Genomic DNA, 18,891 nt, shown 5'->3' with positions numbered 1-18,891 from the left:
CACCCCCACCGCCCTTCATGCCCCCAAAGACCACAGCTCAGGAGAGCATAAGAGGAAGTAAGGGGATGATCAAAGAGGGAGCCCCACGTCCTCAGAGTCTGCACCCAGACCCTCGCTCTCACAGGGCTCCACGCCTTGGTCTGGCTCGAGCCGTGTCTTGAGTGCCCGAATGGTGGTGCATCCTATCACTGGGTTGAGAGGTGGTACGATATAGTAGTTAAGAATCTGGCTCCAGAGCCAGGTCATCTTTGTCCAGATTTCAGATCCATCAAGATCAAATCATGTCGGTCTTGCATAAATTACTTCATCTCTGTCCCCCTGTCCTCTTAAACTGGGGATGAGAGTCAAGACTCCTTGTGGTGACTGTGAAGATAAATGAGTTAGCAATGGAACGTTCTTGGAACAAAGTGAGCGTCATGAGCACGGAATGCCATTTAAGAGCTGAGATTGGGCTTCCCTGGTGGCGCAGTGGTTGAGAGTCTGCCTGCCGATGCAGGGGACACGGGTTTGAGCCCTGGTCTGGGAGGATCCCACATGCCGCGGAGCAACTAGGACCGTGAGCCACAACTACTGAGCCTGCGCGTCTGGAGTCTGTGCTCCGCGACAAGAGAGGCCGCGATAGTGAGAGGCCCTCGCACCGCGATGAAGAGTGGCCCCCGCTCGCCGCAACTAGAGAAAGCCCTCGCACAGAAACGAAGACCCAACACAGCCAAAAAAATAAATAAATAAAATAAATAGAAAAATAAATAAAATTAAAAAAAAAAAAAAAAGAGTTGAGATATTTACCTCCCCAGAGTCGTATGGCTGAGAGGTGGTGGAGCCAGTCGGTAAGCCGGGCTCTTCACCATGTTGCTGCCCTGCCTCCGAGCAGTAAGCAGGGAGCTGGAGGTGGTGCCAGTTAGGGATTTTTTCCCCCCAGAAAGTCAGTTGTTAAACATTTACTGCAGGGGCTTCCCTGGTGGTTCAGTGGTTAAGAATCCACCTGCCAACGCAGGGGACATGGGTTCGATCCCTGGTCCGGGAAAATCCCACATGCCACGGAGCAACTAAGCCCGTGCGCCACAACTACTGAGCCTGCACTCTAGAGCCCGCGAGCCACAACTAATGAGCCCACGTGCCACAACTACTGAGCCTGCATGCCACAACTAGTGAAGCCCATGCGCCTAGAGCCCGTGCTCTGCAACAAGAGAAGCCACCGCAATGAGAAGCCTGTGCACCATGATGAAGGGTAGCCCCTGCTCGCCGCAACTAGAGAAAGCCCGCGCGCAGCAACGAAGACCCAACGCAGCCAAAAATAAATAAATTTTAAAAAGTAAGATATTAAAAAAACAAAAACATTTACCACATAGGACGGTATGTGGCAGACACCTCCAGGACATGTCCATCAGTTAATCCCTGTAATAGGACGGTTTTACCGACTCAGTCTTCTAAATGGAGATGCTGAGGAACGACAAGGGAGAGACACTTTCTCACGTGACCCACCGTGAAGCTCAGGTCCAATTTTTACCCCTATCAAGGAAGACTCAGCTTTCCCCTGCAAACCACACTCATCACAGGTGACACAGCTCTACATGTCACCTCTCCAACAACCCTTCCCACCCCGCAGATGTGCCGGTGTTCTTCCCCTACGTGGCCTTGTCCTGACTCAAAGCATCAGAGAGCCTGAGACACGAGGGACCTCACAGCCACCTGCTCCGGGCACGGCCTCCTACCTGACAGCCGGCCTGTCCTTCCTCAGAGTCCAGCTTGTGCTCCGCGGACACAAGGTTCCTTCCTGTTCTGAGACCAAATCTCTCCGCCTGTGGCTTCCGCCCCTTGGGCTTGGTTCAGGCTTTCCCAGAAGGCGGCGCCTCCCTTTTCTACACCACAGCTTGAAACCTGATCGTGTCCCCAACCCCTCCTTCCCTCCCAGCTCCAGCCCCTTGGCAAGAGCAGCTCCCCCTGCCAGCATCGCTCTACTCTCCCTGTTCGCCTCCGTGAAGAAGGCTTTCTCACCCTAAGTCTCACCCCAAATGTGCCCTCTCTGTGACACAGGTTTCTCCGGGGAGCCCTGGGCACCCTTCTCGAGGCTGCCGTTGTATGTGCTGTCTCTACAGCATCATCCGCTAGCCTGGCGTGGTCTGCACGCTTTCCTTCCTGCTGGGAGGCATGCCACGAACAGGCAGGGAGTGTGTCCGCGGAGCTTAGTTTCCTGGTGCCCAGTGCGGCACCCGGTTCGCAATGACTCTTTGTGGAATGAAGGACGGTACCCAGTCGTGACTCAGACAGACCGGACCCCTTCCCCTAGGAAATAATCACAGGCAGTGGCAAGCGTTATAAGGATAATGAACACAGTTGTGTGAGTTTTTGGAGCGGTCAGGGAGGCCTGCCTGGCCTGAGATCTGAAGCCTTGACAAGCAACCGGTCTTGAGGAGGGGGTGGCTTGAGGGACTGGCCAGCATGAGTCCCTGAGATGGGGGTGAGCTTGTCACAGTCAAGGAACAGAAAGGAGGCGGCGGGCACAGTGCAGGAGCGAAGGTGCCTGGACCCCCGAGGGCAGAGGGAGGTCCTAGAAGGGTTTAGGTGCCTTGATCTTAGGGTGAGGCCCACTTTTGAGAGGGGTGGGGAGCTCTTCGGTTCTGGCCTGATTAGGCCTGCAGCTCAGCCGGTCCCACTTCTCAGGCCCCCAGCCTCCCCTTTCCCCCAACGTCTCAGGCAGGCCCTCGGGCCTCCGTTTCGGGCCCAACACCAGCCTGGTCTCTCTCGGGAAAGAACCTGGTGTCAGAGTTTACACCTCCGTGTGGCTTCAGTCCCCCTGTTAAAGGAATGGTGCTTTAGAACAACACAAGTTTATTATCTGACAGCTCTGTCATCAGAAGTCAGCCATGGTCTCACAGGGCTGAAATCCAGGTGCCAGCAGGGTTGTGCTCCTCTCTGGAGGCTCAGGGGGAGAATGTTTCCTTGCTTTTTCCAGCTTCTGTAAGCTTCCTGCATTCCTTGGTTCCTGGCCCCTTCCTCCACATTCAAAGCCAACAACGTCACATGCCTCTGACCCCTCTTCCGTCATCATGTCTCTCTCTGACCAATGCTGGGAGGGGTTCTCTAATTTTGAGATCAGATTGGACTCCAGACTAATCATTGCATCTCCAGACCCTCAGTTTAGTGATCGTGTCCCCAACCCCTCCTTCCCTCCCAGCTCCAGCCCCTTGGCAAGAGCAGCTCCCCCTGCCAGCATCGCTCTACTCTCCCTGTTCGCCTCCGTGAAGAAGGCTTTCTCAGATTGGATCAGATTGGACTCCAGACTAATCATTGCATCTCCAGACCCTCAGTTTATCCCATCTGCAAAGTCCCTGGTAAGGTAACATTCACAGGTCTCTGGGATTAGGGCTCAGACATCTATGAGAGGCATTATTCTGCTACCACAAGACTCCTAGATCTTAAAAGGTCGATCAAATACAACTCGTGAACTGATCGGGATATAGATTTGAAAACCAACTTTAATGGACATTATTGGGACCATCAGGGAAATTTTAACATGACCTGGGTATTTAGATGATAGAAAGGATGTACTGTTAATTTTGTTAGATCTGATGATGGCATGTATCTTTACCTGATACGTGATTTGGAATACTACAGGAAAAACATGAAGATACATGAAACAAGATTGGTAAAATACTGATAATTCTTGATCTGAATGATAAGCCTGTGAGGGTCCAGTGTACTATTCTTTGTACTTTTGTGCATGCTTGGACCTTAATCAGGTGTCAGTAGGAGGCTAAGGAGGCATTTGGGATGGAGGTGAAGGTCTATTCCGGCCCCTCCCTCCTGCAATCTGACCACTAGGATGGCCACCAAATGCCCCAGGAAAAAGTCAGACTTCCGTGGGCCTCACCCATTGAGAGAATCAACAAGGTCTGCAGGCCACCTGCCTTTACCGCCTACGACTCTATTGCAGTACAACCAAAGGTTCAGAATTAAACAGAACTTTATACGTTATATTGTTTGACCATCATCCTCTGTTCCCACCCATCCTTCCCCACCAGGCAATCCAAGAATACATTAAGGGCAGTAAAAATTGTGAAACAACTATAATGTAAGTTTTTATCAATCACATACTCAAACCCAAATGAAATTCCTGAAGAGACAGAGCAGTGTGTGCCCATCCTCAGCGGGAATGTTCCTCATTCTCTTCGGAGGAGAATCTCAAAGGACCAAGAAATCCCAAATGAACCTTTGGGGCAGCAGACGGGAGGGCTGCCGAGGCAGAATTCGGCCACGATTGCCCCGTAGAGCCAGGCCTCCTTGGGCGGAGGAGGCTCCCCTCTGGTCCTCTGTTTCAGGATGTCCCCATCTCGAGGGTCTCAGGCAAAGCCCCCTTTGTGGGGTCCTCCCAGGGAGGGTTTCCCAGGCACTTCCTCTGTAGCCTCACAGGACTCCAGGAAGGCTTGAGTTTTGAGCGCTGGTTTCAGCCCATGATTGACGTTTGGAAAAGACAGTAACTATCCTCTGTATTCTTTGGAGGCAAGTTGTGGGGAAGGAGAACCTTCTCTCACACGGATAGCTGCAACCCAGCCCTGCTTTCCTGGGATGGTCTATCCCATGGTGCCCTGGCTGCAGAGCCTGCGGGTAGGGGTGGAAGGGTGCAGACGGGGAGGAGAAAGAACCTCCATGGAGAGAAGTTTTGGAGGAGGCCCTGCAGGGGGAGGAAAGCAAGGGAGGGCAAGATGAATAGGAGAATAAAGAGAAAACAGGAAGAAGAAACGTGTCTGCAAGCACTTGCCTGTCTGGGTGAGCTTCACATGGAAGCCGAAGGATAATCTATCAAAGAGTATTCCTTGAAGATGTTCTGTAAACACACTGTGACGATTTCAAACAGGAAAATGGCCCCAACAGACCAACTACCTGGGAGACGGGATGTAAACACGTTAAAGGTGACTCACAGTTCAGGGAGGTAAATGGCCGGGGCTGTCAGAAATTCATAGGTGGGACACAGGCTGGGAATCCACCACGCTGAGAAGTCAGAAAGCCTGCAGGAACAAAGGCGTGGAGGTAGAAAGCCCCGATGTCTTCCCAGACAAGAGGTAGATCAATCTGACCAGGGCGGAAGATCCATGCGGGCAAGACTTCTGAAATATTGGTGTGTCTTTAGGCCAATAGGCCAGGGAGCTTGTTGATAGCACTGACACCTGCCAGGTGTTCCTGAGGCTGGTGACTGGTCTGCTGTTTGGGGGAAATCACACCCTAGAAAACACACTAGTGAAACTGCAGCAAGTGAGGTTGTGGGGTAGAATGGTGTCAGCTGATGGAGGGCCCTGAATGCCAGGCCAAGAATATAGGATGTTATTCTGGGGCTGGGAGTTATTAATGGCTGTTGATGAAGGGGGTGGCATAATGATAGGGTTCTCTTAGAAGAGAGACAGATGAGCAATGTGCTGGAAAAAGTTGATAGAAATATACAGGAAACTGGACATAAATTAACATGGAGACAGAGAGCATAAAGGATTTTATGACTGAATGTTGAGCTCAACAGAGAAAGTTGTGTACTAAAGGCCTTCATTGATAAAACACCACTATAGCCCAGGCATTAACCTCTCAAACAATTCGACGTGGTAGGTGTTGTAGTTTCCAGTTTACGGATGCTGAAAACGAGGCTCTGAGACATACAGTCACTTGCATAAAGACACCCGGCTGGTCTGCAGTGGAGCTGACATTTTAATCTAGGCCCGACAGACTCCAGATGCCATGCCCATTCACTTCCTTGTCCAGACGACTGGAAGAGTGTATTAGTTTCCTCTTGCTGCTGTAACAAATGAACAGGCCGAGTGGCTTAGCCCAACACAAACGTGTTTGTCGTCTTAGAGCTCTGTAGGTCAGAAGTCAGACAGGAGTCTCACTGAGCTGAAATCAAGGTGTCGGCAGTTCCTTTTGGGGGCTCTAAGGCTGAACTGGTCTCCTTGCCTTTTCCAGCTTATAGAGGCCACACACCTCCCTTGACTTCCTCCATCTTCAAAACTAACAACGTTGCATTTTGTTGAGCATGTTTTCCCGGCCACGTCTAAAGCCGGGAGAGGTTCTGTGGTTTTAAGGAGACATGTGATTAGATTGGACCCATGTGCATCAGCCGGGATAACCTCTCCATCTCAGTGTTCATGCCTCAGTGCCATCTGCAAGATCACTTCTGCCATATTCAGATTCTGGGGGGTAGGACACCTTTGTGGGTGATTATCCTGCCAAGTTCAGAGAGAGACGGACACTCGCCTTTGTGCCCAACACCATGTTTCAGTAAACACCGTCACCAAGGGGAGTTTTTGTTGAAGCAAAAATAATTAAATGAAAGACAACACACGAATTTAAAAGGAATGCTATTGGTAAAACAGAAACAGTGTGATTGGAGGAAGCCATGGCAGCATGGATGTCGCTACTCAAGTTTGTCCTAAACGCTGAAAACATTCCTTAGCACAGTTAATCCTGCTTCAAATCCGACTCTGTATTATTGTCAAGGCTGGCAACTACGTGGATTACCCAACAGTAAGTGCCTGATTGCTGAAATAAAGGTGATGGCTAAGTCTACAGTATAAGTGCCCAATTTTGTACTAATTCCCCAAATTCTGGAGCCAAAATTCCTATTCTTTGCCTTAGGAGACCGTCGAAGGCACGCCTTAGTCTCCCGACCACCCACACCTCTTTTTTTTTTTTTACACAGTGAGTAGCCATCACCTTAACTGACATCCCTTTGTTCCAACAGTAAGAGCTTTTTTATAAGGTACCAATTTTGTGGAAATTACCTGAACCAAGGGGATTGTGTAAGCATAAATGAAAGTGCGGACTATAATGAAGTTGTTAGAAAGCAGGGCAGCCAGCAGTTTAATTAAAGCTCAGTGTAATCAACTTTTTATTTTATTTTTAAAGTCCTACCATTGATTCATCTGAAAAGGAATAGACTGAGGCTCCTATCATAATGTGATAAAATTTAGAAATACGATGTTCTCTTTGGGGTTTCTTTTATTTTATATAAAGAGAGACTTGGCATTTTGTTATAGACCATTCAAAGTAAGAAAATGATAACTTAGAAACGTTAAAATTCACATTCTTTGGACAATAAGACTTCAAGCCTACTGAAGAAAAGACCTTCTGGTTTTTCAGTCATTTTTATTTTTATTTTTTTGCGGTACGCGGGCCTCTCACCGTTGCGGCCCTTCCCGCTGCGGAGCACAGGCTCCGGACGCGCAGGCTCAGCGGCCATGGCTCACGGGCCCAGCCACTGCACGGCATGTGGGATCTTCCCGGACCGGGGCACGAACCCGTGTCCCCTGCATCGGCAGGCGGACTCTCAACCACTGCGCCACCAGGGAAGCCCTTTCCAGTCATATTTGAATGACTTCACGGAGAGTCGGTCTCAAAGATTGTTGGGAAGAGAAGTGAGGGGAGTCCTCAGCTGCAAATGAAGATGTTTGCATTTCCTATCATTTTCTCATTAAAGGAGACTGATTTAACGAGCTGCATATATGTCCAATGCGTGTGTTCTGAAATGAATCCAGCAGTTAGACCTGCTCCCAGGAAGAGTTCCATATGAACAAGCACTTTAGGGGGAAAAGGCAAAACAAAACAAACCTTGAGCACTTCCTTCAAAATGAAGGCCACATTCGGACATGTATGGTTACCATTGACTTTAATGGGAACAGCCTGTCTGTTCCTGGGATTCAGGATGTGAAATCGGTGGGAAAAGTGTGAAATGGAAAAAAAAAGAAATAAAAGGATCCATTGGGCATCCTGTTCAAAGACTCCGAAAAGAACTGCGTGTCATGAGGGGATGAGTTAAAATTCACATTTTGCTAATGAACCATTGTTGTCTCTCAGAGAATGACTTAACGCTGCTGTGTTGTCATTACAAACTCTTTAGGCCCTGCAGAAGGAAGCAAGAAGAACAGGCACTGGTTTCCACAGTTTGCTGATCGACAAGAGAAAAGTTAGAAATTACAGAAATGGCTGGAAAGGCTCACCCCCATCCTGTGGACACACACACACACACACACACGTGTGAACCAAGACCAACAAACAGGCATGGAAAGTATCTTATTGGCATCATGTTTCTGGCATTGCTATAACTACGCACAAAACAAGCGATACACGAAATGGCAGCGACATCTGTTTTAGAACCTGTGGGGCTTTATTCCCAAAACAGTTGTAAAATCTTTTGGGGACAAAAATATTTCTATGTGTCTCTGCAGATGCCCTCCTCTAAGGGAAACACACACACACAAATGGATACAAGTGTTGAGCTGAAAAGACAAGAATAAGAAAAGGAAATGTCATCCGCTTCTTTAAAACACTTTAAAAATTTTTCTCCTTTCAAACAAAGCTACATCTATTGCCCTGGATATACCTTAAAAAAAAAAAAAAAAGTCCCAGAACATATAAATTATCATAAAGCTAAAGTTTAAGATTCCAGTTGGTAGACTGTGGTAACATACAAAAGGATGCTGAGTGAGTTTGTTTTGATTTGCTAGGAAAACATTTTCTGACCTTGGAAATGAAATCATATAGTTGTCTGTTTGTTTATGGTCAAAGCCATATGGAGGGTTCTGGGTACTTATGTTAGTGTATCTTTGAAATTCTCGAATCCACAGTGTGTGGGAAGTTATACAACTTGGGTTTAAGCATCATTCAGGATGTTGTTCATTAAGGAACCCAGATTTACCTCCTCCCCGCGACTCCCCAAGGTTAGTTTACATTTATCACACGGCAAATTGTCCGTGCTGAGAGGGTGACCTGCAGGCAGCAGGAGCTGAACATCTTTTATCTCTTTACCATCTCAGTAATGGACAAGGTAGAAATTGCTTCTTTTTAAAAATGTTTTATTTAAGTATAGTTAATTTACAATGTTATGTTCGTTTCAAGTGTACGGCAAAGTGATTCAGTTATACATACATATATGTATATATATATTCTTTTTCAGATTCTTTTCCATTATAAGTTATTGAGTACAGTTCCCTGGGCTATGCAGTAGGTCCTTGTCATTTACCTATTTTATGTAGTATGTGTATGTTAATCCCAGACTCCTAATTCATCTCCCCCCACCACCACACACTGTCTCCTTTTGTAACCGTAAATTTGTTTGCTGTGTCTGTGAGTCTGTTTCTGTTTTGTAAATAAGTTCATTTGTATCATTTTTTTTAGATTCCACATATAAGTGATATCATATGATATTTGTCTTTCTCTTTCTGACTTACTTCACTTAGTATGATCATCTCTAGGTCCATCCACGTTGCTGCAAATGGCATTATTCCATTCTTTTTTACGGCTGAGTAATATTCCAGTGTGTGTGTGTGTGTGTGTGTGTGTGTGTGTGTGTGTATGAACTTGCACTTGCTTCTAATCGGACTTCAACTATGTCTCCCCAAATGAAGGCTATTTGATTTTTCGCTCATTCCAAAGTGTCCTTTAATATTACGTCACATATTTATAACATGTTCTTAATGTTTTGTAAAGCAACTGGCCTCTAGCAAGTAACAATTTATTCAGCTCAGGTAGTTTAAACATAAGAATTTTGTTTACCGTCTTCTGGACAGATTTGGACGAACACAGTAAAACATTTTTGTGGACTGTTCCATTTTAGTTTTTGTTCGAAATGCTACTCCGTTGTACGTTGTTCTTTGAAAAGACCGATATTGGGGTCATGCTAAATGTTATGTGGCTATTTTGGGGGTTGCTGCATTATTCTGTTGTTGCGGGCGTTTTGCTGTAGAAGGCGAAGCAAACCCATCTCACTCCGTGGGCTTTCTTACCCGCTAAAGTGTCCTTTCAGGGGAAGTAGTGGGTGATGAGTGGGGTTGGGAGTGGAAGGAGAGCCCGATTCCTCATGGAGCTCATGAGGAGCTGGGAGGAAGCAGTGGGGCCAGGGCTGTATTAGTACCTGTCAGAACAGTGCCTGGTTGGCAGCCCCTGCCCATCTCGACTTTCCTGAACCGTTTGGCTTATCTCTCCCTCTAAAGCACAGCCGAGCCCTCTTTCTCTCTCCGTTTCACGTTTGCAGTCCCAGCACCTCCTCTCACTGGATAGCCTCCACCCCACAATCCCAGGCAGACACAGCACCTCGTTTCTCCCTCCTCCCAGCCACCACAGGAAGGTGACAGAGGAACTCTTCGGAGAGCGACGAGAGGGAAGGCAAGGAATTGTGGCCTTTGGGTCATTCTAAGTGATGAAATAATTGCTATAGCAATTTAGTTTTAACCAGACTGCGAGTGTTATAGAAGTGCCAGATAAGGTCGCAGAAGTCAACCCAGGGACCCCAAAAAAGCTGGAGACTGGAAACTGTGTGATTCCCCACAAGGTAATAAAGCCCTTCTCTAGCAAATGGAGATCATTTCATGAGCTTACCTCAATTCATTATCATGGGAAATAATCAGTAGAGTGGGCATAGAGGAGGTTATAGGAGTGGTTTTGAAATAATGATATTGAAAGGAGTTGTGCTGAAGTTGCCTAGGCTGAATGTGAGCAGTTTATATGTTCGAAGGAAATAAAGTGATGTGACCAAGGATGTGGGCTGGGTTCACATCTCTCTGTGCTCTGCCACTTACTAGCCGTGTGACCTCGAGTAGGCTGCTGAATTCCTCATGGGAAGGACCTACCTTGCAGGGCTGTGGTAACACTGGAGGTCACGCAGGTAAGGGACCCGGTCTCATGGCTGTGGCAGAGGGATGCTCATGAAATGGCAGCTGTTTACAGAGAAGATAAAGTGTCTTCATCGCCTTTTATAAGGTAGAAAGAAGTCCTCTCAGATTTATAAGCAATTGTATTCAGGGTTATCGATAAGATGTGGGCTGAATGATCTCATCAGACAGTAATGAAGGCTGAAGACAGTTAAGGGAATGTTATTTGGAAGCTTTTAAACATACCTTTGGAGGGAAGCAGTCACACAAGAATTCTGAAAATGCTTCATGGCATCGAGTGAAAGAGCGCTCCGCCATTCCAGCTGGTAGGACATTCTTGGAGCAAATGACAATCATCCTGACAGTGCTTGGGGACCTGCCTGTCACGTTGATTAAATCATCCAGGAGATTTTGCAAGAGCTGAAACACCCAACCTGCTCCCTGAGACCTCGCCTTCATCTCATATGTGCATCTCTTTTTGGGTGGATGCGAACAGGTGTCACTGGGTCCTGGACTCAGTGAAGTAAGACATTTGGTTCCTGGTATTCAGGCAACAAGTATTTCCAAAGCAGCTAGTGAAACTGGGCTCCAATTAGCCTATAAGTGATTTTCAAAAAACGATTTCGTCTTGGTTGTCGTTTTGGCCTTATTGGGAATAAAACAGGACCAAGAAGCCCTGGAGCTCTCAAAAGTCTCATTCAGCAGTACCAACCACATTGCGGATAGACTATTATAGAAGGCACTGAAATAGCCGTCTATAATAATCCATTTGGGAAGAAATTGATAAAAATCAGCATTCCTACCAATAATTCACATATTAACGGATCAGAACAAAATAGTTGTTCATTTGTTCAAAATTGTTGCACATACAAAGAACTGTCTGTTCATTCGCCCACCCCACGAAGCGGGGCTATCTGGAGAGGTCCGCCTCGGACTGGTCTTAACAGGTTGGTAGCGAGCGGGCCGGGCTCCTACCTCCGTGCACGCACAGAAGGCGGGACTGCAGAGCTCAGGTTCACGTGACGAGCCCATAAGGATGTGCACACCCACGGGACCATTCTCAGCAGAGTCAGCCGGGAAGGCTGCCCAGCTCCCTCAGCGTTTCAGGACTTGAAAGGACCTCAGAGGTCATCTAATTGAATTTAATAAGAATCAAATATCTCTGCGAATTACTTTCTTTTAGGCGGAAACTTGTCCAAATCTGCATCTTTTGAGGGTGAATTTAACTTTTGAAAGCAGCCAAACTTCACTCAAAGCCAAGTCTAGGGAATGAGGTAAATGGTAGGGATGGACAAATGAAAAATAAAGTGGGGCTGTAAAATGACAAAACGGGTTCGCTCCAGTGATCCACAAAGCGGTTCTGAGAGGTGATTACAAAAGCACCTAGAGAAGCAGATGTTCCTCGGAGTCCTGCTGGGTACAACCCCCCTGAGGGCAGGGGAAGTTTATATCAGATCTTTACAAATGTGCACACCCTTTGGCCCAGAAATTCAGTTTCTAGGAATTTATCACAAGGAAATTATTGAGAACGTACTCAAAGATTTTTAACCTTAAGAAGCTTAGTGCAGTGTTAATAACAGCTTAAAAAGTGGGTGTGGCCTCCATGTCCAACACTAGGGATTGGCTAAATACAGAAAGGCACGTAAAGTCTGTGAGATACTGTGCAGTCCTGCAAAGTGATGCTGCTGAAATGTTTCTGTTGAGGTGGAAAACTGCTCACGTTCCATGACAAGAGCAGGTTCTAAAACAGTGTTAGGATACGACCCAGGTTAGAGAGTGTACATATGGGGAGGGGATAGAAAAGGATATGGAAAGATGTACACCAAGTTGTGAGTGGTGGGTAAGACTGTGAATATTTTCACATTCTTTTTGCTTGCCTACCTATTATGATTTTTCTGTAATGAAAAACGATTTTTATAATCAAAAGATAATATAAGGAAACATCAGAGAGAGGAGAAAGAGGTTCTACTGTCCTTAAAGAGGAATGAAGATGTACCCGTGCTCATTTGCTAGGGCCTCCGTAACAAAGGACCACCAACAATAAATTCAACAGGAATTTATTGTCTCACAGTTCTGGAAGTTAGAAGTCCAAGATCAAAGTGTTGGCAGGGTTGGTGCCTTCCGAGGGCTATGAGGGAGGAATCTGTTCCATGCCTCTCTCCCAGTTTCTGGTGGTTTGCTGGCAGTCTTTGGCATTCCTTGGCGTGTGTCGCGTCACTCCAATCTCCGCCATCTTCTTCACACGGTGTTCTCCCTGTGTGGGTTTCTGTTTCTGAATTTCCCCTTTTTATAAGGACATTGGTCATAATGGATCAGGCCACACCCTAATCTAGCATGACCTCATCTTAATTATATCAGCAGTCACCCTATTTCCAAATAAGGCCATATTCTGAGTATGGGGGTTTAGGACTTCGACATATGGATATGGGGGGTGGACACAATTCAACCAATAACAGTGCCCAGTGAGATGGCCACGTTGCTCCTTACACAACCGCTGTTAGTGCTTACCTGCCACTACAGCCTACACCAGCTGCTGTATAGTAGGAGCCTGTACCAAGATCAGGGGTAGTGGGGTAGGGCGCTGACATCCCCACAGGACTCCGGGTTCAAAGAGGTAATGAAGAAACAGAGAGCCCAAGCACGGCCTCCCCCTGCCCACCCAGGCTGGGGCTGCAGGCGTGAGTGAGAATTCAAATTAGCACGTCTGAACTGGGGAGACCAGCTTAGAGACCTGAAAGGAAGAAGGAGCCTAAAAAAAAAGGAAAGGATATATTTTTCCTTTTTGGTTGAATATAGGGGTTGAGATTTAAAAGACGGAATGACAGAGAGAGAAGAGAGGAAAAATATTACAAATATTACACAAAAATCTGCACACAGATGTTGATAGCAGTTTTATTCATAATCGCCAAAAACTGGAAGCAACCAGGATGTCCCTCAATAGGTATAAAAGAATAAAGAAACTTGGTACATCCATGCAATGGAGTATATTCAGCAGTGAAAAAGAGATGAGATGAAAAGACATAGAGGATAGAGGAACTTTAAATGCATATTGCTTAGTGAAAGAAGCCAATTTGAAAGTGCTACATACTGTGTGATTCCAGCTGTATGAATTTCGAAAAAGACAAAACTATAGAGATTTTTAAAAAAAATTACTAGGGGTTGCCGGGGCTTGGGGGGAAGGGGAGGAGGGGTGAACAGCTGAAGCACAGTGGATTTTTAGGGCAATAAAATTATTCCGTATGATACTGTAATGGTGGACACGTGATATTATACGTTTGTCAAAATCCATAGAATGTACAACACAAGAGTTGTAGACTCTGGACTTCAGTTAATGATAATATATCGCTATTTCATCAGTTGTAACAAACGTACCTCGGGAATGCAGGATGTTAATAATAGGGGAAACAGTGTAGAAGGTGGAGTGGGAGAGGGTATATGGGAACTCTCCCTGCTCCATTTTTTCTGCAAACTTAAAACTGCCCTAAAAAAAAATAAAGCCTATTAACTGAAAAACCAAAACCAAAAAGATATATTTCACGCAAAGAGATGTAGAAGAGATCATGCACTCAGCTACCCAAAAGGGGCCCCTGGCAGATAAAAGTTTGAGCAACTGGCAGAGTTAGCTGTTTGTCAGAGGCAGTTGAGAAGATACAGATGACCAAAGTGTGACCCAGCAGGATCTCCAAGATGCAAACAACTTTGGCCGCTCACGCCTATCTCAGACACAACAAAGCTCTTCTAATTGACCTGAGAAGTGGTGGGGTTTGGGGAGGGGAAGAAGAACCAAATTCTTATTCAAAGAAATAACAATTTGGACCTCGCACTAGAGTGTCAATAACTTATGCAGATCTTATCAGCATCACATTTTTTGGTGCCTCCCAGCTATTCAGCGAGGCTCCACCAGCCTGTCAACACCCTTCAGCATCCCACGGATCCGCATGCATCCCGCATCCCCGGCATATCCACACCACAGGAGGCTCTGCCGCGGCCAGGCCTGCCTTCCCGGGGCCCCATGGAGCGCAAATTTTCTCTCTCCTCACAGGATACCATCATACCATCCCCTCGGTATGCAAGGGTGTATTTGGTCCATTTCTGGACTCACATTCTGTGACTTGCTTGAGGCTACATGTCTATAAAATTGAACGATACATTTATGCTAACTTTGGAAAGCTGGAAAAAAATCTGATGTTCTCACATCTGGAGGAGGACAATGTGTAGTTTCAGTAATGTGAGGAGAAATGATGCAAAACTCATCATCAAAGAATGACAGGCTTCTACTAGGCGTTTTCTACATTTGCGGATAAAACATTGTGATTTTACAAAATTATGGATAAGGCATGAGATTTATGGAGACTCCTCCCTCCACCTCTTCCCCCAGACACACAAAACTAAAGCCTTCATAGTATATGCATTGCTCCATCATAATACAGCCTCTTAAATGTAGTTTTGTTAAATGATACAGAAAAGCATTTATTTAGACTAATGAAAATGATAGCCTTTACTATGTATCAAAGCTTTCTTTTACCATTACGTACCTATTTATTACATGAAAGTCAGTAACTGGATCTCCTTGTCTGTGTGTTTGTTTTTGTTTTTAGGCAGCTTTAAGTGCCTTGAAACAATTTTCTGAACAAGGACTGGATCCAATGGAAGGAGCAATGAATATTGAGAAAGGTTCTCTTGAAAAGTGAGTACATCTTCTGTTGTATTTTTACATTTGTAATTTTGTAACTGTATGAAAAATAAGATAGACATAATAATAAGGTGAAAAACTCGAGACAATAATATCTATACCCTACAAAATTATTCCTAATACAATTCAATGCAAATAAATGAGAGACAGTCTATATGGTCATATTTGTTTCTTGTAAATATGTCTGTGAAAGTTTTAATCTACTGGTTGATCATTATTTCTGCATTTTAATGCCTTTGATGGAAATATTTCTGTGGGTTTTGCTGACCACGGAGATTTGCAAGACTTGCAAAAGGTGAATTCTCATTTCAGACTGTTGGGCATTCTCTGACTAAACCATTTTCTGAGGTAAATATTTTCATTCACATTCCTGCTAGGTAGTAGGCACAACGGAGCGGGGCGGGGGGGGGGGGGGGGGGCGGGAAGAAGCTGAGAGAAGGGTTCCTTCCCCTTGGCTGCATTTTGTTTTTCACACTGTTGTATGAAACACAAGCGCACGTTGTCACAAAAGTGTGGCTCCCGAGGGCTACAGAGGCCAAAAGGCAGATTTAATAATTTCTGAAATCCAGCTCATACCTCTTTTATGATATTGAACATAAGGTTTGATCTGAGAGATTGAACTTAAAGTCTCTCCAGCGACCCAAAGAGAAATTGCAAGCCATTGTATTTACAACAGTGAAATCCAAATTCTTTCAAAGCAGAAATAATTGCAGGTGAGATTTCAGAACTCACACAGGAGATAACATCTTTAGAATGAAAAAAATTGGATAACCTAGGAAGTCAAAACCAAATATACTAATCCTTCAGTTAAATAATCTTAACCCCCCCAAAAAAAAACACAGCATTTGGTCATTAATATTTAAAAGGTGAGAGCGTGAGAAAAAAACATTTGGTAAACAGACGTGGCATTTTAAGTTGTCTATAGATTGGCAACCATTTATAAGCTAATTTAATCAAAACCATTTCCACATGATCTCATCAGTAGACTATCTGAACATAAATATTGTTGTTTCACTTTAAAATGTCACTTTTGTGGTGACCTTTGAATCCTGTGTGCCATCTGCTAATAAACATGTCTGAAGATGTGCGACCCCGGACCTTCAGCTCTTGTTAATGTATTAATCTTCCAGACAAGCCCAGCATCTGGGAGAGAAAGCAGACAATAACCAGACACACCCGGGCTCCATCGCTCAGGACTGCAAGAAATCAAGGTCGGTCATCTAGCAGCTCCCAGAGCTACGGCTGCCACCGCATCCTTATAAACCTGTCAGCACGCATGAGGGTGTCTGTGTTCAAGGAAATGAATGACTAATGCCATGATTTGAGTCTTATGTGAAGACAGCACTATTCTAACACCAGAGATAATAGACATAGTACTGTTTATTCAACTGGGGGAAAATAAAACTTTGAGCATTTCCCTTGGAACTTGAGATCAGATCATAACTCATTTGCCCAGAGGCAGCAGAAATCTGATCCTGCTACTGGAGCTTAAAATAACAATTAATGAAAAGTGTTAGAAACAGAGGTACAATTCTCAAATGATTAATAGAGAAATTGGGTTTGGTTCTGTTGTTATGATTGTTTTGTCGTGGCGCTTGTGTTCACTTATATTCTCTCTCATTTTAAATAATGCCTGACGATTCAAAGATTAACCAATGATGTGCTGTGGAATGTGACGGTCGTTGTCTTCATATAGAGTCACACAGTTTCTCTTTTTATGCAGATATTTGTAATCTTCATCCTATTATCAGTCTGAATAACTTCGAGGCACACCACTCAAAGATGTATGCCAACAAACATGGTTGAAATCAGGTCAGACATTTGATTACAAATATGAAATAATGTTAGGAACAATTAGTTTCAATAGACTCCAGGAATTCAAAAAGAAAACAAAAACCACTTGTGGGTCTTGAATGCCATCATCCTATTAGCCACGAAGGAGGCGTCTTGCCTCTCCAGCCATTTCTGTGGATTCCACGTTCACAGTGGACATTGCACCCACCCCATCCGTGTGTTGTAAGCCACTCACTGTTTGCATCCAAAGTGTTTTCTGATAACTGCCTCTGCACTTGGGGCAGTGAGTGGGATCAAGAGAAATAGCGTTCATGGCGGGGAAGGGAAAGCCTGTGGCTGCGGGAGGAGCCATAGAGGTCCTGCCAGCTTGTAGCCAGCCACGCTCTGGACCAGCATGTTGGAATCCAGCGTGGAGCCAATGCAGTAAAAATGTGGTCGGTGTCTGTGTGAAGTGTGGTCAGTGTTGTTCTTTCCTTGCCTCGTTCTCCTCTCTGAAACATCACCCCAGCGTAACCCATCTCAAAGGCCATTGCCCACCCGGCCCCCGTCACCCTGCACGGCGGTGACACTAGCGGGGTTCTCGTGCCACCGGCCGTCTCTGCGAAACCGCAGGGCCGCCTCCCGGGTGACTCGGAACCGGGTTCCTGACTGGCCAACGTCGTCTCATTGTTCCCGTAAGATTTCACGAGCAAAACCAACACAAATCATGATCTGGCTGACTCACACGCGACTGGACGATAAACAAACAGCAACAGAAGGAAACCACTCTAGGGTTGTTTTTAAATGACTCCCATGTGGGGGAAGTCCACCAGCATCGACAGGGCCGGGTGCCCTCGGAGGAAATAGGTTTTGCTCCATAAAGCTGGGCCCTCGTGGACATAACAGCCCATTTGTAAAGTTGGGGTTCACGGAGATCAGCCGGGTTGAACAATAAGTCTGCTGCCCGGCACCCCGCGCAGAGGGCCCTAAATCATCCCCTCGGAAGGGGGCAGGCCCTTTCCTCCCCCTGCGCCTTCAGCACCTGAGGCTCCGGCCCTCGGTCAGCAGCGCCACTTCAGGCAGGATCTTTAAAACGCATCTTCAGTTTCCCAAACGCCGTAAACGCCGACCACCTCTCACGGCCCACGGTCCCCAAAACACCAAGGCCGTCAGGGCCGTCGTGGGAGAGGGATGAGCTCAGGGCACAGACAAAGCTGATCAGTTCTCACAACCCAAGTATCTGAGGCATTGGCCTGTGGAGCTATCTGACGGAGTCACCCTCAGAGCTGAGCGTACCAGAGTGGCCACGGGGGTGGGGGTGGGGGGTGGGGGTAGGGGATGGACCTTTGCATCGGATCTCAAGTGTAGTGAGAGGATATTTATTCAGAATCCCACCCATCTACCTGCTTGAAGAGCCCGGGGAGGGTTTTAGATATTTTCCCTTTAGAGAGTTTGCTAGCAGCCCTTCCTGGGAACCGTTTGGGTTTTCTTTGGGTTGAATTAGCAATGCAAATGATGGGTGGCCTGCCATCCCTTGCCATGTTATATATCATTGGGGGGAAACCATTAAGTAGATTTATTGAAAGAATGTTTCTTCAACACAAGGAGATCTTTTTGATGAAAAATGCAACTCGTTATTCTCTAAAGGACACAGGTTGACTTATCTCCTTTATCAATTACAGTGTCTGCTTTCAGCTTTTCTCAGTCAGCACTAGGCTTTGTAGTCACTTCCCAGTGCTGAGGCCAGTGTGTTTTATGAAAAAGGTTGGGTTTTGCATTTTAATTGGAAATATAATA

General features: G+C 46.0%; 1 protein-coding gene across 2 annotated transcripts in view; it reads left to right on the top strand.

Annotated features, from left to right (window-relative positions):
* The window catches only part of STAU2 (staufen double-stranded RNA binding protein 2), a 309,313-nt gene extending 291,759 nt beyond the window's left edge, over positions 1 to 17,554 (top strand). Inside the window, exons 12-13 of one of the 2 annotated variants that reach the window (XM_065895762.1) lie at positions 15,227 to 15,315; positions 16,452 to 17,554. In XM_065895762.1, the coding sequence (XP_065751834.1) occupies positions 15,227 to 15,315; positions 16,452 to 16,545 (183 nt within the window). In that variant the 3' untranslated portion in view covers positions 16,546 to 17,554. The remainder of the gene's footprint in view (positions 1 to 15,226; positions 15,316 to 16,451) is intronic. The other variant, XM_065895761.1, reaches the window with a different exon arrangement.
* Positions 17,555 to 18,891: the final 1,337 nt, after the last annotated feature.

This window comes from Phocoena phocoena, chromosome 17 (genome assembly GCF_963924675.1).
Source record: "Phocoena phocoena chromosome 17, mPhoPho1.1, whole genome shotgun sequence".
NCBI lineage: Eukaryota > Metazoa > Chordata > Mammalia > Artiodactyla > Phocoenidae > Phocoena > Phocoena phocoena.
This window is presented reverse-complemented; position numbering and strand designations above follow the sequence as displayed.